At 36.6% G+C, this 24,242-nt stretch overlaps 2 protein-coding genes across 5 annotated transcripts in view; one reads left to right on the forward strand and one right to left on the reverse strand.

Moving 5' to 3' along the window:
• On the forward strand, positions 1–6,073 carry LOC135132637 (pH-sensitive chloride channel 2-like). Its single transcript, XM_064060783.1, has 5 exons — positions 1–200; positions 472–1,091; positions 1,142–1,291; positions 5,146–5,654; positions 5,703–6,073. Exons 1-5 carry the CDS (start codon positions 127–129, stop codon positions 5,940–5,942), a joined length of 1,593 nt encoding a protein of 530 aa, XP_063916853.1. The 5' UTR covers positions 1–126; the 3' UTR covers positions 5,943–6,073.
• Positions 6,056–24,242, reverse strand: part of LOC135132635 (kinesin-like protein KIF19) — a 26,499-nt gene continuing 8,312 nt past the window's right edge. For 2 of the 4 annotated variants that reach the window (XM_064060779.1, XM_064060782.1), the window contains exons 3-9: positions 14,540–14,684; positions 8,054–8,203; positions 6,931–7,992; positions 6,670–6,883; positions 6,501–6,624; positions 6,232–6,456; positions 6,056–6,182 (exon numbers count right to left, since the gene is read on the reverse strand). In XM_064060779.1, the coding sequence (XP_063916849.1) occupies positions 6,128–6,182; positions 6,232–6,456; positions 6,501–6,624; positions 6,670–6,883; positions 6,931–7,992; positions 8,054–8,203; positions 14,540–14,684 (1,975 nt within the window). In that variant the 3' untranslated portion in view covers positions 6,056–6,127. Of the gene's footprint in view, positions 6,183–6,231; positions 6,457–6,500; positions 6,625–6,669; positions 6,884–6,930; positions 7,993–8,053; positions 8,204–14,539; positions 14,685–22,746; positions 22,840–24,242 lie in introns of those variants that run through there. The other 2 variants (XM_064060781.1, XM_064060780.1) reach the window with 2 other exon arrangements.

Consider the following 24,242-nt stretch of genomic DNA (forward strand, 5'->3'; position numbering starts at 1 on the left):
AGTTTAATATAATAATGTAATGTACATATTTTATGTTGTTTTTGTGGTCTGATAACAGGGTATAAGAGACCGAATAACCTTGGAGCATTTTAGTTTGTGCTTTTGTGTCTGAGATGTGATTGGAAAATGGTGAAAAGTGCGACCAAATTGTTCTTAATTGGAATTTGTTTGAACGGAATAGCGAATTCGCAGAAACTCGAGTAAGTAGACAAGATTTCACACCTATACTACTCCAATACTACAATTTGAAATATTTTCAAAATCAAGTAACACGAGTCAGTCCAAAAACCCCATTACCTAAAACCCAAAACACAAAAAGGAAGTAAAAACCCGTCCTTAATTTTTAATTTTTAATTTAAAAACCGAGAAAGTGTTATTTATCAAGTAAACATACCCTTGTCACTATGATTTACAAAAATATACACAACAACGTTCCTAAAATAGCAGACTCACACGTGTTGCGTTTTGCAGAGATGATTCAACGACTCCGCCCCCGTCGAGCACAGCCACGCCCCCGCCTTCTTTCGCTCTCCCAGTTCCAGAGGCCTACGGCCGAAACCCTCTTCCTGCGTCCACCACCGCCACGCCCCCTCCGCTCGTAAAACACGCCCAGTGCCCGCCCCTCGAGCCCAACCTCGACTCCCTAACCCAGGAGCAATTTACCGCCCAACTGACAGATGCCTGCCGCTACGACAAACTGATCAAACCCCCCACCACCAAGCCCCTCCAAGTCCACATGCAGATTGATCTGACGCACATAGAATCGGCTGACCAGTTGCAATTTAAAGCCCATATGTTGGTACAATATTTGTATAGAGACCACCGATTGGCTTACGAGGTTCTATCCCCTCATAGAGAAAGTCTGCTGGGGGAGGAGCTTCTAAGGAACAAAATCTGGGTGCCGCATATCAACATAGGGAACGAGAAGGACACTACCATTATGGGTATTGACGGGAAGGATGTGTTTATTTCGATAGGTCCGAAGGGAGACGTGGTGTACTCATACCGGCTAACTGCGACTTTTTACTGTTGGATGAACCTCCAGAAGTTCCCGTTTGACTCACAGGAGTGCAACTTGAAATGGAATAGCTGTAGGTTTAGTCGGTTTTGTAACGTTGAGGTGTAATTAAGGTGATTTTAGGGACTTACAATTCCACGAATTTGGTACTTCTGTGGGTCCCGGAGCACTCAGTCAAGCTTGCTAACAATCTACATCTGACTGAATTTATACTCACTGACACTTGGGCGGAAGAGAGTGAGGTGCCTGCCTCCTTCACCAAAGGGGCTTTCGGTAACTTTTATTTTTCCGAAGTAGGGGAAAAGTGCCTAAAATGATCCCCCTAAGGGAGAAATTCTTTAAAAAATACAAATTATTATTATTCATGTAAAACTGTAGCATTATTTGTAAGAACATTGATTTATCTAGGTAACAGTATAAGCCAATTGGTGATTCGATAATTATAAAAAAAGTTATTAACGTTTTTCCAAGACCTTACAAAAGGATCATTTTAGGCATCCCCATAGGTAAAATGATCCCTCGGCATGGGCATAATGATCCCTTTGAATTTTGACCATAAGGGGACAGCATCAACAAGAAACATCAAATCATGACATAACTGATAAATATTTTATTTCAAAAATTAACAAAAAAATAAATTCTTAAAAAAAAATAAACAAAAAAAGTTTGAAAAGCACCGAAAATACGGGGTGTATAATTTCTGGAGGAGTTTGAGACAATACTTAGTCATCAGTACGTGCTAAGACTAATTTTGCCAAAGGGGATACCCTCCAAGAAAAGAGAGGGCGGGTGGGCGGGCCTACTACCTGCTAAGATAAAACTGAATTTGGCAAATGATATACCCTCTAAGAAAAGAGAGGGTGGGTGGGTGGGGCTAGTAACTGCTAGGATAAGACTGAATTTGGCAAATGATATACCTTCTAAGCAAAGAGAGGGTGGGTGGGTGGGGCTAGTAACTACTAAGATAAAACTGAATTTGGCAAATGACATACACTCTAAGAAAAAAGTTGGTGGGTGGGTGGGGTTAGTAAGTGCTAAGATAAGACTGAATTTGGCAAATGATATAGCCTTTAAGAAAAGAGAGGGCGGGTGGGCGGGTCTACTAACTGCTAAGATAAAACTGAATTTGGCAAATGATATACCCTCTAAGAAAAGAGAGGGTGGGTGGGTGGGGCTAATACTTGCTAATATAAAACTGATTTTGGCAAATGAGATACCCTTTAAGAAAAGTGACGGCGGGTGACTGGGATTAGTACCTCTTAAGACTGAGAATTTTCCAAAAATAGAACACGAAAATCCCTAAAATTCTTTTAAATTATTTAAATTTCCCCGTCTTAAGAGGTACTAGCTCCACCCACCCTCCCTCTCCTCTCTTAGAGGGTATTTCATTTGCGAAAATCAGTTTTATTTTAGCAGGTAGTAGGTGGGTGGGGCTAGTAACTGCTAAGATAAAACTGGTATTGGCAAATGGTATTCCCTCGAAGAAACTAAAGGGTGGGTGGGCGGGGTTAGAGGATGTCATCTGCAAAAATCAGTCTTATCTTAGCAGGTAGTAGCCCCGCCCACCCACCCTCTCTTTTCTTGGAGGATATGTCATTTGCGAAAATCAGTCTTATCTTATTAGGTACTAGCCCTCTAACAAGATAAAGGGCGGATGGGCCGAGCTAGTGCTTGGCAAGATAAGGCTGATATTGGCAAATAACATACATTCTAAGAAAATAACGGGCGGGTGGCTGGGGTTAGTACTTGCTAAGATAAAACTGATATTGGCAAATGGTATTCCCTCAAAGAAAATAAAGAGTAGGTGGGCGGGGTTAGAGGATATGTTATCTGCAAAAATCAGTCTTATCTTAACAGGTACTAGCCCCGCCCACCCACCCTCTCTTTTCTTAGAGGGTATATGATTTGCAAAAATCAGTCTTATCTTAGCAGGTACTAGCCCCGCCCACCCACCCTCTCTTTTCTTAGAGGGTATATGATTTGCAAAAATCAGTCTTATCTTAGCAGGTACTAGCCCCGCCCAATGATCCGGGATTATTTTGCCTCAAGAAAAAGGGATCATTATACTTTGCCTTCTTTTTCTTAATGTACGCAGCCATCTTTTCACAACAAGAAACTTAAAACATGATTAAAATGCGAAGCCAAATTGCAAAATCGATATTTCTTTATATAAATTTCTCATTTTAAACATGTTTTAAGTTTCATGTTGTGAAAAGAAGTCTACACATACTCAAGCAAAAAGGCAAAATGTCAGCCCGCCCACCCACCCTATCTCAATTGTGATGATTTTTTTTATTCGCCTCGAACCAGAGGGGTGAAGCTTAACTGCCAAATATTTTTTTCTCTACAATAAATTAAAAACATGTTTTGAGTATCGTGTTAGTCAAATAATATTATGCATATGACGAAAAAAAAGGCAAAATATAAAGCCCGCCCACCCACCCTATCTCAATTGTGAAGATTTTTTTATTCTTAGAAACTTAACACACGTTTAAAATGGTGAATTTTTGTCGGGAAACGTGAATTTTGCAATTAGGCTCCGCCCCTAGCTCTAGTAACGAATGAAAACTTGATTACGACATACTTATTTAGATTAGAGCAGGTATGGGTGGGGCTTAATCTTTGGCTTTCATTTTTCTTAATATACATGCATTGTATTCTTTGAACAACACGATACTCAAAAACATGTTTTTAATTCCTCGTAGAGAAATAAGGAATTTGCAGTTAGGCTCCGCCCTCTTGGCTCACTATGAATAAAAAAATCATCAGAATTGAGACCGGGTGGGTGGGCGGGGCTTATATTTTGCCTTTTTTTCTTAATATACGTAGCCATCTTTTCACAACAAGTAACTTAAAACATGGTTAAAATGGTAGAAGTTTGCAAGGAAATATGGATTTTGCAATTAAGGGGCGGAGCCTATTGCAAAATCGATGTTTCCTTATACAAATTTTCCATTTTAAACATATTTTAATTTTCATGTTGTGAAAAGAAGTCTACACATATTAACATAAAAAGGCAAAATGTAAGCCCACCCACCCACCCTATCTCAATTGTGATGATTTTTTTTATTCGCCTCGAACCAGGGGGGTGAAGCTTAACTGCCAAATATTTTTTTCTTTACAAGAAATTAAAAACATGTTTTGAGTATCGTGTTAGTCAAATAATATTATGCATATTAAGAAAAAATAAAGGCAAAGTATAAAGCCCGCCCACCCACCCTATGTCTATTGTGATGATTTTTTTATTCTTAGAAACTTAACACGCGTTTAAAATGGTGAATTTTTGTCGGGAAACGTGAATTTTGCAATTAGGCTCCGCCCCTAGCTCTAGTAACGAATGAAAACTTGATTACGACATACTTATTTAGATTAGGGCAGATATGGGTGGGGCTTAATCTTTGGCTTTAATTTTTCTTAATATACATGCATTGTATTCTTTGAACAACACGATACTCAAAAACATGTTTTTCATTCCTCGTAGAGAAATAAGGAATTTGCAGTTAGGTTCCGCCCTCTTGGCTCACTATGAATAAAAAAATCATCAGAATTGAGACCGGGAGGGTGGGCGGGGCTTATATTTTGCCTTTTTTTCTTAATATACGTAGCCATCTTTTCACAACAAGAAACTTAAAACATGGTTAAAAGGGTACAATTTTGCAAGGAAATATGGATTTTGCAATTATGGGGCGGAGCCTAATTATAAAATCGATATTTTCTTAGGTAGCATATCCGCATTCAAAAATTGTAAACTAACCTTCAATTTTTACATGCGGTAAAAAGATCATAACTAACCTACGACTGAAATGTATCTAATTCTGTCAAAACAACTACCACCGCTATAAGACCTTTCAAATGGAAGTAATGGACTTTTAAAATATATCTTACCTTAGATCAGAGGTGCTTATTTTACATATTTTGGCACAAAACTGTGCAGAATACACAGAACGCCATCAAACTTTCAGAAGCTACTAATTACAGAGCGCTTAATCAAATGACAGTTATGTTTGGTAGATGGAGCCACAAATTTTCTTACAATTGATGGGGATCATTTGACCTGAGGGGATCATTTTAGGCACTTTTCCCCTACGAGTCATAACCTCAATTAATATATTTTTGTTTGTTTATAGTTGGCAACTTCTCTCAACTTATCTTCCGGTTCAAACTAACCCGCGAGGTCGGTTTCTACATCATGGACTACTTCCTGCCGTCCATCCTCCTCGTGATTATCTCCTGGGTGACCTTTTGGCTCCAAGCCGACGCGGCGCCCCCACGGGTCACCCTCGGAACCGCCACCATGTTGGCCTTCATCACCCTCAACGGCGGCCTCACCAAAAACCTACCCAAGGTCTCCTACATCAAGGCTAGCGAAATCTGGTTCCTCGCTTGTGCCGTCTTCATTTTCTGCTCTTTGGCCGAGTTCGCCTTCGTTAACGTCATCTGGCGGCGCCAGAAAGAAGTCCAAGTGAAGAAAAAAAGCAGCAAACATATTCTCAAAGGCGCCATCTCTCCAAATCTGGCGCGAAAGTCTCTGAGAAAAGAATCCGACACCGGACTCTACAAGGCTCGGTCGTGCTCCAGTCTAGAGGAAACCGATAGTGTGAGCAAGAACTCGCAAGCCAACTACTTGACGGTGCACGTACGTCTGACGAAACGTCGTCTCCATTTAGTAATTTTTGCTTTGTAGAGTTTTCCAAGTAGTTTGAAAGTACCCACAATCACGACCCAAAGCCAGGACGACTTGATCGAAAAAGACGACACTTCGATTAAGATGCCCCCCGAGAGTAATTCCCCCGAACCCCAAAGATGGACGACCATGACACCGCACGAAGTCGCCATGTGGATCGACAAAAAGTCGCGAATCGTCTTCCCGCTTAGTTTCATCATTTTCAACATTTTCTATTGGTCGTTTGTGTATGTAGTGTGAAGTTGTCGTTTCTAGTCGTAGCGTACTTTGATTCTCGTACGAGTAGGGAAATAATGGCGCTGACGTCACGTTTTGGCGCCAATTTCAAACCTACCGCGTCGTATTTATTTATTCTTTTATAGAACATGATTTATTTAAACTACCAAAGATACAATAAAAATAAATTTTCTTAAAAGTGTGCGTCTTCAAATTCCATCACCTATCCTGTCCTCGCTGAGGGCCCGCCGCAGATTTTGACTCCTGAAACCCAACTTAGACGTTTAAATTCTAATTTGGGATACGTTCTTACGTCGAGGTTCTGGGTAGCCTGAGCGGAGGACTCGGCGGTAAAGGCGGAAGCTTCATTGGAGCCCCTGGTCTTGTAACAATGTGACCCATCACCCTATCGATACTTTCGTCGTTCAGGGTTGGTAACGCCGGAATGTCGTCCGAATCGGCTGACGACGGAGGTGAAGGTCCACTCGCGTCGCTCCCGCTCTCCGTGGCCGTACGTCGGAAAATCGGGTCACTGTAACTACTACCAACTGAGCAAAAATCGACACAAAACTTACCCTATACATTTTACTAATCGGGGGTAACTTGTCGCTGGTCGGCGTCAAATCGGCATAAGTAGACGCGTGAATCTCCTGTTGGTAGAACTGGTACAGCTCTTGCAAATCCGGCGGGAGTTTGATTTTGCCGTCTGAAACACCACTGCTACCAACCGCATTTTCAATTTAGTACCAACCTTCAATCAGTTGTCGCTGCCTGGTGATTATTTCTTCGCACAGTTGCCTCTGCCTGTCGTACCTCAAAATGAGCAAATCTCTTCGGCGCAGTTCGTGCTGACGCACCAACCGCTCCGACTGCAGCGCCATCTTGTCGGCTTCCAGTTCGTGCACGCGACACATAAGGGCGAGAATCTCGCGCTCGTCGTCGGACGACAGCAGCGACGGGAGTTTCTACACACACGTGACTACAACTCAAAATAAAACAACCAATCACTTACGTCTTCCAACGCCACGCCTCTTTGTCGACACACCTCCAATTTTTGTTCGATGTGCGTCCGCAGCTCCGACCACCTTTCTTGCTCCCGTTCGATGTCCGCTAGTTCCCCCCACGCTTGCTGCACCGCCGTCTCCCCGCCCTCTACTTCAAGATCCGCCTCTTCCTCCTCCTCCTGTTCGTTACCGGCGCTCCTGAACCCCTCCGCCGTCACCAATTTCCTCCTCCTAATCGTTTGTTGTGTCCTCGCCCGTGATTCGTTCACGCTGTTCTTATACAACTTGTTATTCCGCGACTCCCAATGAGATATGATCAAGTGTTGTCGCTCCGCCTCCATCCCCAACCCCAACAAATGAGAATCAATCTCCATTAGTTTCCGCCTCAGCTTCATCTGCGTTTTGAACGTCTCCACGATCTGCTCCCTCAGTTTCTTCACTTCGTTGCTTCTTTCTTCCGCGTTCATTCGTCGTATGTCGGCTGATCTCGGCCGCTCTTCGTTCATCTTCTGCTGTAACCTTGAAATCTCGTCACGCAATTCGTTGATCACGGTTTGGTATTGGGTCACGTGGTACGACACGTCCAATACGTTGCGTTCGGCTTTAGTTGAAATGTTATTGGCTCGGTCGGCGTAGATTAGAGTATTTCTAGACTCGTCTTTCTGTCCAGAACTAGGTGACACGTGTGCGATCATCACCGTACGACAGTTACCGCTCAAAGCTTCTTTGAGCAATCTAGTCAGCTTGGAGTCGCGGTAGTTGACGTAGCGAGCCCCACCACTCAGAGCGTTGATGCAGTTACCTAGAGCTAGAAGCGACCGGTTGATGTGGGCGCCTTCTTGGAGACGCTTTCCACGGTTTTTGGTTTTATTGGCCCGTTCGGAACCAGCTAGATCTATCATGAACAACCGTCCTTGTCTGATGCGCAGACGAAGGCGATCGTTTTTATCAAGGGGCGTGGTGTGTTTGACAGTTACACTCAACAGGGCGTGGCTACGCGATGACGTTTTATTCATGGCGGTGGGCTCGATGGTGCGAGCTTTGTTACCTTTTTGTAGCAGTTGCATCACCTTGGAAAAAACGTCACTACTTTTTGTTTTTTGTTTTTTTTTTTTTTTTAATTTTGACTACCTCATTGGTTGACGTCGTTGACACTTCTTGTAAGCCGGCGACTTGAATGTTTCGACCCCTGGAATCCTCCCTCAGTTCCAGATACCCAGACGCCGGGTTCAAAAGGTCCCTGATTTGTTCGTTGTACAGCTCCAAGTACGACATGGACACCTAAACAATTAAAAATATTCCACGTAGTCGTGTCTATAAATAGTGCCAACATGAATGGTAATGAGCGTTAAAAATGCATTAATGAGTTTTCGATGTCTTGTATTTGAATGTATTGTTTCACGCACGAATTTGCATGTTTGTGGTTGCGGGTTGGTATCACTGAAATTTGTGTGATTCGTGATTGTTGTGTCAATATTGGATAAAAGTTAATAATTATGGAATAATGGGAGATGTTGACTTTGAAGGAATCGATTCGGTTGACAGTATAGTGCTCACCTTCATGCATAATTCAGGGTTGTTATTGTGCGAAGTTGGATCACCTGTCTGGTGTTTGAAAATTTATGACGGGTTGTGTGGATATGCTGTCGACGTGGATTTTCGTTAATAATTGAGGGCGGTAAACAAAGAAAAAGGTTAGGTTTGGGGGATAATGGCCACGATTAGGCGGTTTTTCTTGGATGTTCACGGTAGTTAGTGTAATTAGTTGAATATTGTAGTAGTATTTCAGGTGGTATTAAATTTTGCCTGGGATTGGTAGAACTGTCACCCCAGCTTACTTCCTGTTGTCATTGTATGGCTGAATTAATTTTTTTTACGCATATGAATTGAGTTCAGTTTTGTGGATGTTGAACAAACAAAATTTCATGGTCAAGTACAAGCTTTTTTTCACCAAAGTCCACAATAATCAGCTGTCAAATTGAAAATAATTTTTCAAAAGTTAAAAAATTTATTGGTGAAATCAGTCCATGCAACCTCTGGTTTTATCATACATAATTAAATAATGTTTAAATACTTAAACCGAAAAGCGTTTGCCTACAAACACGAAGTTATTAAAAACAAATCAAATTGTTTAAACATTGTTAAATTAAACCCACAAATGTGCAAATTTCCGGCCAAAATATGAAAAACAATTTTGACGATTCTCTAATTTTTCGAATTTACAAATTTCAGGTTTTCCAATTTTTCAATTCGATTCGTTTTTTTCCAAATTTTCATTTCTTCAAAATTGATTCTTTTCAGTCTTTCGGCTTTTGGTTTCTTCAGTTCTTTGATTTGCAATTTTTCAATTTTCCACTTTTTCGATTTTGCAATTTTTCGTTTTTTAATTTTTCAATTTTTTCCCGATTTTTTAGGGTTTCGATCTTTCAATTATTCGGTCTTTCATTTCGGCAATTTTTCGATTTGAAATTTTTCGTTTGGTTTTTTATTTTCTTCATTTTTTCAATTTTTCTGGATTTTCAATATTCTGATCTTATTTTTTTTTCTCAATTTGAAATTGTTCAAATTTTCGTTTTTTCAATTTTAGATTTCTCGTTTCTTCAATTTTTGATTTGCAATTTTTATAATTTTCATTTTAAATAATAACATATGTAATAATAAATATAATTTTTATATTTTTTCACTTTTTCAACTTGACGAGCTCAAAATTTTTCGATTTTTAATTTTTCAATTTCTCGGTATTTAATTTTTCAGTTTTTCCATCTTTCAATTTTACAGTTTTTCGATTTTTCAATTTTGACGATTCTCTAATTTTTCGAATTCTTCGTGTTTTCAAAATTAATTTCGAATTTTAAGTTTCTCGTGTTTCAGTTGTTAGTTTCTTCAGTTATTCGATTTGCAATTTTCCAATTTTCCACTTTTCGTATTTTCAGTTTTTCAATTTTACAGTTTTTCTCGTTATTTCAGTTTTTCGATTTTACAATTATTCGGTTTTTCATTTCGACAATTTTTCGATTTGAAATTGTTCGTTTCGGTTTTTAATTTTATTTTTTCAATTTTTTGGATTTTTAATATTCTGAGTTTATATATTTTTTTCAATATAAAGTTTTTCAATTTTTCCTTTTTTCAATTTTTATAATTTTCACTTTAAATAAATGTAATAAACAATAAACATAATTTTTACATTTTTTCATTTTTTCAATTTTATGAGTTTAAAATTTTTCGATTTTTCAGTTATTGGATGATCTTAAAACTTTTTCATTCAGTCGATTTTTCAATTTTTCGACTTTTAATTTTTCAATTTCTCGGTATTTAATTTTTCAGTTTTCCGATTTTACAATTTTGACGATTTTCTAATTTTTCGAATTTATAATTTTCGTGTTTTCCAATTTTTTGATTCGATTCGTTTTTTTTTAATTATCGATTCTTCAAAATTAATTTCGATTTTTAAGTTTCTCGATTTTTAGTTTTTTAATGTTTCAGGTTTTGAGTTCTTCAGTTCCTCGATTTGAAATTTCTCAATTTAGCACTTTTTCGATTTCAGTTTTTCAGTTTTTTTCCAATTATTTAGTTTTTTGATTTTTCAATTATTCGGTTTTTCATTTCGTCAATTTTTCGATTTTTAATTTTTCCTTTCGTCTTTTTATTCTCTCAAATTATTCAGTTTTTCGGATTTTCAATGTTCTGATTTTATAATTTTTTTTCAATGTGAAACATCAATTTTTCGTTTTTTCAATTTTAGATTTCTCGTTTCGTAAATTTTTGATTAAAATTTTTATTTTCGATATGCAATGATAAATAGAATCCATTTATATTTTTTTTACTCTGTCAATTTAACCAGTTTAGAATTTTTACATTTTTCAATTATTGGATTTTAAAACTTACTCATTTATTCGATTTTTCAATTTTTCGATTTTTAATTTTTCAATTTCTGCGTTTTTCAATTTTTCAACGTCTCGACTTTTTGATTTTTCGACTTTAAAATTTTTCGATTCCTCTGTTTTTCGATGTTTCTATATTATAACCTTTCAGTTTTTCGATTCTTCAATTTTTTGACATTTTAATTTTTTGATTTCTTAAATTTTAAACTTTTCGATTTCTCCATTTCTTGCTCTTTGATTTTTCAGTTTTCCGATTTTTCATTTCTTTGTTTTTTTTTAAATTTTACAATTTTCAATTTTTCAATTTGTCGGTTTTTAAATTTTTTGAATTTTCAGCTTTATCGATTTCTTGATTTATCCAGATTCAAATTTTCGTTTTTTTTAATTAAAATTTTTCAGTTTCTCAAATTTCAATTTTTCGATTTTGAGCTATTTTGATTTTTCGGTTTTTCAATTTTTCAATTTCTCAACTTTTTGATTTCTCGATCTTTTGAAATTTTATTTCAATTTTTCGATTTTTCAGGTTTTTGATTATTCAGTTCCTTGATTTTTCGATTTTTCGATTTCTCGATTTTTAAGTTTTTCGATTCTTCAATTTTTTGACATTTTAATTTTTTGATTTTTCAGATTTCCGATTTTTCAATTTTTCGATTTCAAAATTATACAGTTTTCAGTTTTTCAATTTGTCGGTTTTAAATTATTCGATTTTTCGTTTTTTGTTAAATTTTAATTTTTCGATTTTGAGCTATTCCGATTTCTCGATTTTTAAATTTTTAACTTATGGACTTTTTGATTTTTCGATCTTTTGATCTTTCGATTTCTCTAAGTTTCATTTTTCCAATTATTCGATGTTTCAATTCTTCGATTTCCCGAGTTTTTGATTTTCCACTCTTCGACTTTTAGATTTTTCGATTTTTCAGTTCCAATTTTTTCAGTTTTTTGATTCCTTAATTCCAATTTTTTTCGATTTTGCAATTTCTCGTTTTTTTAGTTTTTCAGTTCAATGTTTCCCGATTTTTTAGTTTTTCGATTTTTCAATTACATTTTCGTTTTTTTATTTTTTCCAGTTTTTTGATTTTTAATGTTAAATTTTTCAATTTTTCGTTTTGCAATTTTCATAATTTTCATTTCAAATATATGTAATAATAAATATAATTTTTACATTTTATCATTTTGTCAATTTTACGAGTATAAAATTTTTCGATTTTTCAGATATTGGATTTTAAAACTTTTTCATTTATTCGATTTTTCAGTCCTTCGATTTTTTCAACTTTTCGGTATTTTTTCGATGTTTCAATGTTACAGTTTTTCGATTTCACAATTTTGACGATTCTCTAATTTTTCGAATTTACAACTTTCGGATTTTCAAAATTTTCGATTCTATTTGTTTTTTTTTCCAACTTTTCGATTCTTCAAAATTAGTTTTCGATTTTTAAGTTTCTCGATTTTTAGTTTTTAAATGTCTCAGTTTTGATTTCTTCAGTTCTCCGATTTGCAATTTTTCAATTTTCCACTATTTGGATTTTGCAATTTTTCGTGTTTTCAGTTTTTCAATTTTTCAATCTTTTGTCGACATTTTAGTTTTTCGATTTTTCAGTCATTTGGTTTTTCATTTCGACAATTTTTCGATTTGAAATTTTTCGTTTCGGTTTTTTATTTTCTTTATTTTTTAGTTTTTCGTTTTTTTTTTAGATATCCCGTTTCTTCAATTTTTGACTTGCAATTTTTATAATTTTCATTTTAAATAGATGTAATAATAAATATAACTTTTCAGTTTTTCAATTTTTTTCCGATTTTTTAGTTTTTCAAATTTTCAATTATTCGCGTTTTCATTTCGTCAATTTTTCGATTTGAAATTTTTCATTTCGATTTTTATTTTCTTTATTTTTTCAATTTTTCGGATTTTCAAGATTTTGATTTTATAATTTTATTTGCAATGTGAAATTTTTCAATTTTTCGTTTTTTCAATTTTAGATTTCTCGTTCTTCAATTTTTGATTTGCAATTTTATAATTTTCATTTTAAATGTGTGTAATAATAAACATAATTTTTACATTTTTTCACATTTTCAATTTTACGAATTTAGAATAGAATTTTTCGATTTTTCAGTTATTGGATTTTAAAAATTTTTCATTTATTCAATTTTTTATTTTTCAATTTCTCGGGATTTAATGTTTTAGTTTTTCGATTTTACAATTTTGACAGTTCTCTAATTTTTCGAATTCACAATTTTTGGGTTTTCCAATTTTTCAATTCGATTAGTTTTTTTCCAACTCTTCGGTTCTTCAAAATTAATTTTCGATTTTTTTTTCAATTATTCGATTTTTCATTTTTCGATTTTTCAGTTGAAAAATTAAAAATGAAAAACTATAACGTACAAAATGAAAACTTTGAAAAATCAAAAAGTTGGAAATCAAGAACTTGAAAAATTGAAGAAACGAAAAATTCAAAAATCGAAAGATTAAAAATTGAGAAACTTAAAAATCAAAAAAGTGCAAAAGCGAAAAAACGAAGCGAAAATTTAAAAATTGGAAAATCGGGGAACTGGAAAATCAAGGATTGAAAATTTGGAAAACTGAATAAACGATAAATTATGAAATCGAAAGAAACATTGAAAAAATAAGGGGAATGAAAAAACGAAAATTTGTGATATAAAATCCAGAAAATGAGAAATAAAAATCAAGAAAATGAAAAACTGGGGATAGGAAAAATTGAAAAATAAAAGAAAATGACAAAACAAAATTGGTCGAAAATTGTAAAATTTTCAGATGACGTCATCAATTTTTTGAGAGGGGATAAATGAATAAATTTTGATTAACGATTCATGTTTAGAAAGTAAAAACCACAATTCGGTTTTCCATGACTTGGTTAAGTTTCTGAAGAGAATTGGAAATTTAAAATATCTTCAGTCATGTCAGTTTTACACAAAAAAAATTAAAACTTTCAGCATAAATCAATTCTTTTATTTTTAACCGACTTTGACCTACAACGTCGACGTTTTCAATGAATGAAAACCCATTCTTTAAAATAGCAATCCACACATTTTCCAGTAAAATATCTCTCCATGTCATAAACCAGCCCCTCATAACTCACTGATAAAAATCAACCTCGCCTCTCATTTTTCCTTCCGACGCTACACAAAGATGGTCAATGGTCACGCCATCCCCTCCGTACTACCCCCAACCCAACCATCTCCAGTTCCGCCAACTTCATTAATCGACCTCCAACCCCCAAGGACCCACAATTCACGTTTCATCTATGATTGATGACGCATTAATTTCTCGAATTTCTGTTGGCACCACTGTCCGTAAATACCGCCGCTCTATTCAAAGTGCATCACGCAACCAACATTATCAACGTATTCCATTACACCCATATCAATTATTCCAGTAAGGAAAATTTAACAATCGATACCCAGCAACGAAAAAAGCGCCTTAATAATGTACCCCCTGGTGTCAATAAAGCGGTTTTGTTAACCCGGCTTTGTCTTCATACGGTATTCATGGAGACATTTGCCGCCTACGACTTCGGTACTAAATTTGTATTTATGGTGGAGCAGGCATTGAATAAATCACGCTTTTCTAATTTCGTCCGAGAAAAGTCATCTCGTGCGAATTAGGTTTTATTTTTAGCTGGAAAGTGTGCGTCAGCTGGGTTTATAATGTGGGGGATCGATCCCGTGACGAGCTTTTTTTCGGTAGCAATTATGACTGAGAGTTGGCGAATTCTGTACTCACTGAATATTGATCTTGTTTTCCTTTCACGGTTTCGAAGATATCGTTTAAGGCACGCACCATGATTCCGGGTTGGGATGAGTCACCGACCATGGTATGGGTCTTGCCGGCACCGGTGGCGCCATAGGCGAAAACTGTGGCGTTGTAGCTGGAACAAATACGGAAAAAAGCGTTTATGCATTTGATACAATAAAAATAAAGTGTGACGTGACGACGGCCATTTTGTCGATTATTATTATTATTGATATTTCATTAGTTTGTATGGACTCAGAAAACGTTAGGAGCAGATGGAGGGTCATGTGAGGCTAAATCAATAGCCAAAAATCTAAAAATTCAGGTTCGATTTTCCAAAAAAAACATTTTGTTGAAATGAAGGGTTAAACTTGATTTTTTGTCGTCGCTTTGAAGTCAATGCGAATACGCACTTGTGGCCATTAATAATTCAAAGTTCATTCGTTTATTCACCCATCAGAATAAGGTTAAGTTGTGGTATTTCCAGACGGATACATGGTCAAAGCACGAAAGCACTGTTTGATATGAAATAACACTCGTTATTTATTTAATATTTATGTTTGTGGATACTACGCCTATTTTTTCTGGTTGAAGTAACCCCATACTTAATTGCTGTAATAGTATTATTTTCACATAAGTAAAGAGAAAAAAGGGTGAATACTAGTAAAAAATTATTTTATTGTTACGAAATTTTCGGCGTTTTGCCCGGCGCCTCCACCAAAACTGTGACACAAAGTTTATTTCACAATAAATACAATTTTTGTTATCCTTGGGAATCCTGATAATTTTATGTTAAAGTTTTAAATGGTTTCGATCCGGCTGAGTCAAATAGTGTTATTTTTCACCATGTCGAAAAAAGATAGTCACAACCCCGTGGGATTAATTTATTTTATTCCACTCACGTGAATTAGGCAATAATGGAAATAATTATTTACGTTGCCGCACCCACAACAATTAAATATCTGTTTCACTTAATCAAACGATTTTAAACAAATTCTGATGTCGTAGATTAAATTTTCTTCCCTAAGGCATTATTTTTCCGTAATTACACATGTCGTTGTAAGCGAATTCCGTGCTCATAGGTAATAACATTTTTATCGCACTTACAACGGATATAACTGTAATATTACTCTTTCAGATTTTGTTTTTATAAAAATAACGAAAATTGTATTAAATTATTTACAAATTATGGATAATATAAGAAATGTATTGATAAAATAGTTTTTCCCGGCGCATCCAACACATTTCAATCCATTAGAAATTCTATTTTACTTCTAATAAGTGTAACAATTATAATATTTTTAACTTTAACAAAAATGGATTTTTACAGTGTCTGTAAATTTTGTAATAAATACATCAAACAATGGACGTTTTTTAATTTGTTTTGTTAGAAAGAGAGAAAGACATGGAGAAAGAAAGAGAATCGAGATCTGGGGAAATAGAGAGAAATTTAGGGAAAAGAGAGCGAGAAATTTCTAGAAATAGCGACCTGGAGACATAAAGAGAGAGATTTCTTGAAGGAAAAACGAGAGAGACCTGGGCAAAGAAGAAAGAGATGGAAAAAGAGAGAGATCTGAGAAAAGAAACAGAAAGATATGTTGAAAGAGAGAAGAGAAAGATCTAGGGAAAGAGAAAGGGATACCTGGAAAAGAGAGAAATTAGGGGAAAGAAAGGACACTAGAAAAAGAAGAGAAAGAGAGCGAGAGACTTGTGGAAAGAGCGACCTTGAGAAAAACAGCCAAACCTGAGGAAATAAAAGAAGAGATCTGTTGAAAGAGAGAGAGAGAGAGAGAGAGAGAGACCTGAGAAAGCGAAAGACTTGGGGGAAAATGAAGAAGAACCTGGAAAATGAAAGAGAGAAGAAAACCTGAGAATGAACGACCCATGGAAAAAGAAATATGAAAGAACTGAAGAAATACAGGAAGACTTAGGAGAAAGAGACCTGGGAAAAGAGAGCGAGAGATCTGTGGAAAGAGCAACCCGGAAAAAGATAGAGAGACTTGGGAATGAGAGAGAGAACTCTTTCCCAATTCTCTTCCTCTGCCCGAAAGAGAGAGAGATCTGGGGAACGATAGAGGACCGAGCCGGGAAAAGGAAAAAAGACACCTGGAGAGAAAGAGGAATATGAAAATAGAAAGAAAATTGTGGAAAATAAAAAAATGGGAACATCTGAGATAGAACGACTTGCGGAAAAAAGAGAGGGACCTGAGGAAATGGGGAGAGACCTAGGGGAAAGAGACACACAGAATGAGACCTGGGGAAAGAAAAGTCCTGGAAAGAGCGATTTGGGGAAAAAGGAATGTGAAAGATCTGAGGAAGAGGAAGATCTGGGAAAAAGAGAGAGACTTGGAAAAGAGAGGGAAATGGAGAAACAGACTTGGGAAGAGGGACCTTGAGAAAGACAGAGAGACCTGGGGAAATAAAAGGAGCGATTTATTCAAGGAGACACTAAATTGGGCAAATAAGAGGGAGGAAGATCTGGGAAGAAACGATTTTGGGAAAAAGGAACCTGAGAGATCTCGCCAAGAAGAAGAGAGAAAGGCCTGGAAAAGAGAGAAACTTGGGGAAAAAAAGAAGAACCTGAAAAAATTGAGAGGGACACCTGGAAAAAGAGGGAGGGAAAGAAAGAGAAGAAAACCTGAGAACAACCTACAAAAAGAGACGGATGACATCTGAAGAAATAGGGGGAGACTTAGGAGAAAGAGAAGCATTTTGGGGAAAAAACAGACCTGGGACAAGAGAGCGAGAGATCTGTGGAAAGAGCAACCTGGAAAAAATAGAGAGTTCTTTCCCAGTTTTCTTAGTCTACCTGAGAAAGGCAGAGATCTGGGGAAAGATAGAAGAACGAGTTGGGAAAACGGAAAGAGGTGCTTTGGGAAAGCAAAAGGGAGGGAGAGAGATCTGGAGAAAGAGGGAAAGGGAGATACGGAAAGAGAGAGAAAATTAGGGAAAGTAAGAAATAGGAAATCCTGAGAAAGGACAACTTGAGGAAAAAGAGAGAGATCTGAGGAAATGGGGAAATACCTCGGGGAAAGAGAGAGACCTGGGGAAAAAAGAAAGAAAAGTCCTGCAAAGAGCGATTTGGGAAAAGAGGGACGTCAAAGATCTGAGGAAGAGGAAGAGATCTAGAGAAAAGAAGAAAGATTTACGGGAGATAGAGCGAACCGGGGAAACAGAGACCTAAGGAAAGAGAGCGAGAGACGTGTGGAAAGAGTGGTATTGAGAAAGACACAGATCCTGGGGAAATAAAAGGAACGATTTGGTCAAGGAAAAAGTAAGAGACTTGGAGAAAAAAAGAGAGAGGAAGATCTGAGGACGAGCGATTTGGGGAAAGAAGGACCTGGAAGATCTGGAAAGAGAAAGTGAGAGAGGCCTGGCAAAGAGAGAAACTTGGGGAAAAAAGAACTTGAAAAATGGAGAGAGAGACCTGGGGAAAGAAAGAGAGAGGAAAACTTGAAAATGAAGAGCCTAAAGGAAGAGAAAGATGACAGATTTGAAGAAATAGGGGAAGACATAGGGAAAGACTTAGGAGAAAGAGAAAGATGTGGGGAAAGAAAGAGACCTGGGAAAAGAGAGCGATAGATCTGTAGAAAGAGCAACCTGGAAAAATATAGAGAGTTCTTTCCCAGTTCTCTTACTCTACCTGGGAAAGGGACAGATCTGGGGAAAGATTGAAAAACGAGTTGGGAAAACGGGGAGAGATGCTTTGGGAAAGCAAAAGGGAGGGAGAGAAACCTGGAGAGAAAGGGAAAGAGAGATACGGAAAGAGAGAGAAAATTAGGGAAAGTAAGTAATAGGAAAACCTGAGAAAGGACAACTTGCGGAAAAAGAGAGAGATCTGAGGAAATGGGGAAAGACCTCGGAGAAAGAGAGAGACCTGGGGAAAAAAAGAAAGAAAAGTCCTGCAAAGAGCGATTTGGGGAAAGAGGGACGTGAAAGATCTGTGGAAGAGAAAGAGATCTAGAGAAAAGAAGAAAGATTTACGGGAGAGAGAGCGAACCGGGGAAACAGAGACCTGAGAAAAGAGAGCGAGAGACGCGTGGAAAAAGTGACATTGAGAAAGACACAGATTCTGGGGAAATAAAAGGAACGATTTGGTCAAGGAAAAAGTAAGAGACTTGGAGAAAAAAGAGGGAAGAAGATCTGGGGACGAGCGATTTGGGGAAAGAAGGATTTGGAAGATCTGGAAAGAGAAAGTGAGAGAGGCCTGGCAAAGAGAGAGACTTGGGGAAAAAGAATTTGAAAAAATGGAGAGAGAGACCTGGGGAAAGGAAGAGAGAGGAAGACTTGAGAATGAACAGCCTAAGGGAAGAGAAAGATGACAGATTTGAAGAAATAGGGGAAGACATAGGGAAAGACTTAGGAGAAAGAGAAAGATGTGGGGAAAGAAAGAGACCTGGGAAAAGAGAGCGAGATATCTGTGAAAAGAGCAACCTGGAAAAATATAGACAGTTCTTTCTCAGTTCTTTTACTCTACCTGGGAAAGGGAGCGATCTGGGGAAAGATAGAAGAACGACATGGGAAAACGGAAAGAGATGCTTTGGGAAAACAAAAGGGAGGGAGAGAGACCTGGAGAGCGAGGGAAAGAGAGAGAAAATTAGGGAAAGTAAAAAATAGGAAAACCTGAGAAAGGACAACTTGCGGAAAAAAAGAGATCTGAGAAAATGGGGAAAGACCTCGGGGAAAAAAAAGAAAGAAAAGTCCTGCAAAGAGCGATTTGGGGAAAGAGGGACGTGAAAGATCTGAGGAAGAGGAAGAGATCTAGAGAAAAGAAGAAAGATTTACGGGAGAGAGAGAGCGAACCGGGGAAACAGAGACCTGAGGGAAAAGATCGAGAGACGCGTGGAAAGAGTGACATTGAGAAAGACACAGATCCTGGGGAAATAAAAGGAACGATTTTGTCAAGGAAAAAGTAAGAAACTTGGAGAAAAAAGAGGGAGGAAGATCTGGGGACGAGCGATTTGGGGAAAGAAGGACCTGGAAGATCTGGAAAGAGAAAGTGAGAGAGGCCTGGCAAAGAGAGAGACTTGGGGAAAAAAGAATTTGAAAATGGAGAGAGAGTCCTGGGGAAAGGAAGAGAGAGGAAAACTTGAGAATGAACAGCCTAAGGGAAGAGAAAGATGACAGATTTGAAGAAATAGGGGAAGACATAAGGAAAGACTTAGGAGAAAGAGAAAGATGTGGGGAAAGAAAGGGACCTAGGAAAAGAGAGCGAGAGATCTGTAGAAAGAGCAACTTGAAAAAATATAGAGAGTTCTTTCCCAGTTCTCTTACTCTACCTGGGAAAGAGAGCGATCTGGGGAAAGATAGAAGAACGAGTTGGGAAGACGGAGAGATGCTTTGGGTAAGCAAAAGGGAGGGAGAGGGAAAGAGAGAGAAAATTAGGGAAAGCAAGATATAGGAAAACCTGAGAAAAGACAACTTGCGGAAAAAGAGAGATCTGAGGAAATGGGGAAAGACCTCGGGGAAAGAGAGAGACCTGGGGAAAAAAAGAAAGAAAAGTCCTGCAAAGAACGATTTGGGGAAAGAGGGACGTGAAAGATCTGAGGAAGAGAAAGAGATCTAGAGAAAAGAAGAAAGATTTACGGGAGAGAGAGCGAACCGGGGAAACAGAGACCTGAGGAAAGTGAGCGAGAGACGTGTGGAAAGAGTGACATTGAGAAAGACACAGATCCTGGGGAAATAAAAGGAACGATTTGGTCAAGGAAAAAGTAAGAGACTTGGGGAAAAAAGAGAGAGGAAGATCTGGGGAGGAGCCATTTGGAGAAAGAGGGACGTGGGAGATTTGGGAAAATGAAAGAGTTGTAGAAAAGAGAGAGAGGCTTGGGAAACAGAGATTTAGGGAATGAAAGAAGAAGGACCCGAGGAAATAGAGAGAGACACCGGGAAAAAGAAAGAAGCAGATTTGGGGAAAGAGAGAGGATGATCTGAAAATAAAATACCTGAAAATGGAAAGAGGAAGACAGAGAGACCTGGGAAGGGTAGAGTGAGGGATTTAATGAAAGAGATCTGGGGAAAAAAAGAGTTGGAAAGAGAGAGAGAGGGGGGATCTTAGATAACAAAAAAGAGAGAGGAGGAAGATTTGGCGAAAAAGAGAGAGGCCTGGGGAAAAAAAAGAGAGCAATCTTTTGAGAGAAAGACCGGGGAAATATAGAGCGGGACCTGAAGAAAGAGAGATCTGGTGAAAGAGAAGAGAAACTTGGAAAAATAGAGAGGGGAATCTTTGGTAAGAAAGAGGAGAGACAACTGTTGAAAGAAAGAGAGAGAGAGACTTGGAAGAAAGCGACCTGGAAAGGAGATAGAAGAGAGATCTGGGGAAATAGAGAGACTTAGAGAAAAGTGAGAAACCTGGGGAAAGAGAGCACGATACTTGTGAGAGAGAGACCTTAAGAAATAAACAGAGAGATCTGTTGAAAGAAAAGGAAAAGAGACCTGGGGAAAGAGTGACCTTGAGAAAGACAGAGAGACCTGGGAAAATAAAAAAGCGATCTGCTTAAAGAAAAAGTAAGAGACATAGGCAAGGAAACAGAGAGGAAGATCTGGGAAGGGGCGATTTGGGGAAAGTGGGACGTGGGAGATTTGGGGAAGAGAAAGAGCTTTGGGAAAGAGAGAGACAGGCCTGGGAAACATAGTTATTTAGGAAATGAAAGAAGAAGGAACTGAGAGAAATAGTAGAGACACCTGGAAAAAGAGAGAGGAGGATCTTAGGTAAGAAAAAATAGGGGGAAAAGAGAGAGAGACATAAAGCGAAGGAAAGAGTGGGAGAGAGTTGGAAAAGGAGAGAGAAGAGAAATTTGGGGAAATAGAGAGACTTAGAGAAAAGAGAGGAATCTGACGAAAGAGAGCGTGATACTTTTGGAAGAAGCAACCTGAAGAAAGAAAGACCTGGGAATGGGAAAGAGAGAGAGAGAGATCTTAAGCAATTAACAGAGAGATCTGAGGAAAGAGAGAAATAGATGGAAAGGGAGAGAGGAACCTGGGGAAAAAGAGTGAGGGAAGAAGTAATCTGGGTAAAGAGAAACCTGAGAAATCCTGGGAAAGAGAAACAGATTTGGGGAAAAAAGACACTTAGAGAAAGAAATATGAAGGACCTGGAAACACAGAAAGAAATCGACCAAAGGAACAAAAAATTAATTCAATAAATCCAAAACCGATTATTTTTTTACGTAAAACTTTTAAAATGTTTTCTACTAAACTACTTCCAATAAATCAACCGCTGCGGCCGCATTTACATTAATGCGACCCGGCGCATCCACCTAATTCCGCCGCATCAAAATCCCATTTCCCCTAACGCACTAAATGATTAACGTGTGATATTTTTAAGTATGAACCGGTTCCATTAGCAGTAACAGTGTCATATATTTTATTAAAAACACTGTACTAGATGTGACGAATCGATAGTAATTTAGGGGCAATTATTTAGTTCAGTGGTTCGGTCGAACATCGAATTTTATACAATTACCTCCGTACAAACATAATTTATCATTTTATTTATTTAAAACGCGCACTATCGAATTACGTCTTTAATCACAAACTGCACTCCTCTGACGTCACAGAACCAAGGCCAAAACCGAGCAACTTGTTGTACTACAGCGATATAAATATTACATCCGCCTGAACTTACTCAATAATTCAAAGTCTGATCTGGTGACTTCAAATAAACATTACTTGTCACAAATAACCGTGCCGCGATCCCATTACTTTTAATCAATCTTTAAACTTCGCTTATTTTCCGTAATAACCCATGAATAAAAAATTCATACGCGAATTGATTAAAATGTGCAAGGACGTCGCCTGAATTTTAAATTTTCTCACTAGAAATCGTCATAATGTTGAACACGCAAGAGCTACGTTCAAGGCGAGTCATCTCATGATTAACCCATATTTTCGTATTGTACCAGTCTGGTAATTAGTGGTAAAAGCGCCATTGCGACAAAGTAAATCATGAGAGGGTGAATAACATTAAAGTTTTTTAGAATTAAAATTCATTTTACGTAAAGAAATAAAAATGAATTATGGGTCGTTTTCAAATTAAGCGCATAAATTGGTATTAGAGTGAAATATTGATGGGACGTGACAGGAAAATAGCGCTTTCCACTTTAAGTAATTATTTTATTACCGGTGTACACACGACAGATTTGTCGTCGTTTGCAGGTCTATATCGACTCGATTCTAGTCAAAAACAAAAGTTTACTTACCAGGTTTATCAATATTATTATTTATAATTGATTGATTTCGCTTTAGACGTTATTTCCCAATATGTATCATACTGTAACGATGATTGTGTGCTTTGTTAGTTTTTTTGTATATAATTGCAGCATAAATATTGATTCGTTGAATCTATTAGCATATGAGCGAGTCACTTAACGTGAATAATTTATTCTACAAGTAATAAACGTATTTTGGAATCGGTATGTTTGGTTTGATATTTAAGATAACGTTAAGTCGCTGAATGAGCCCGAAATAGCAGATGTATTAATTCTGTTTTGAACGAAACGTACGTAAACTGTTTAAAAACACTTGTTTGTTGTTCGATACTTTATCGAAATTTAGTTGTGTTCTGAAATACCACGTTTATGACTGAAATAGGTCTTCATTTTCCTTTTCTCTCATAATTCACGTTAATGATATATGATTAATTCCGAAATTGTGTTTTGATCTATAGTTGACGTAGGTTGTTATGAACATGGCTTGTATTTTTCTACAACAATAATTATTTTTAATTTAAGTGTATTGGCTGTTTTTCAAGATTGGTTGAAGCTATTTTAACGACCGTAGCATGCTTGGAAAATTATTTTCACGCAACAGTTTCATTTATGTTGTCGAAAAGGAAATTTGAAGCTTTATTTAATGGAAAGTTTGATTACGTAACAGTGAATTTCGTGTTATTGCGTTTAGAAAATCGTAAACGTAGTCCAATAAAAGAAACTGAAGTTGTTTTCGCTATCTCTTCGAGTAAATGTGAACAAAGTGAGGTTACAATTCTCAAAATTAAAAAAAAAAAATTGATCCAAGGTTATTTCGAAATTATAAAAATTTTCAAGTTTAAATTTTTCAGTTTCTTAATTTTCCCACTTTCGAATTTTTGAATTTTTCATTTTTCCAATTTTTCGATTTGCAATTTTTCGTTTCGGTTTTGATTTTCTTAATTTTTATAATTTTTAGTTTTTCATTTCTTCAGTTATTCGAGTTGCAATTTTTCGTTTAGTGTTTCATTTATTTATTTTTTTCCGGTTTTTCAATGTCCTAATTTCATATGTTTCTTTTTTCGAATGTCAAATTTTTGATTTTTTTTAATTTTTAAATTTATCCGGAATGCAATTTTTAGGTTTACACTTTTCGGTTTTCCAACCTATAGATTTTTTAATTTTTCGATTTTTCAAATTTAGATTTTCCAGTTTCTCCATTTCTCAGTTTTTTGCTTCTTCCATTTTTGATTTGTAATTTTTATAGTTTTCATTTTAAATACTATTTCATATCTGATATATTATTTAATTTTTCACTTTTTCAATTTTACGATTTTAGAACTTTTTCGTTTATTCGATCGATTTTTGATGTTTTTTAATTTTTTCAATTTTTCGTTCCTTCGAGTTTTCATACTTAAACTTTCACTTTTTCGATTTTCTAACTTGATGTTTTAATTTTGAAAGTTGGCAATTTTTTATTTGCAATTTCAGGAGATTCCAATTGTTAA

The sequence above is a fragment of the Zophobas morio genome, unplaced genomic scaffold (genome assembly GCF_036711695.1).
Source record: "Zophobas morio isolate AGI-343-1 ecotype UQ-CSIRO unplaced genomic scaffold, CSIRO_AGI_Zmor_V1 ptg000021l, whole genome shotgun sequence".
NCBI lineage: Eukaryota > Metazoa > Arthropoda > Insecta > Coleoptera > Tenebrionidae > Zophobas > Zophobas morio.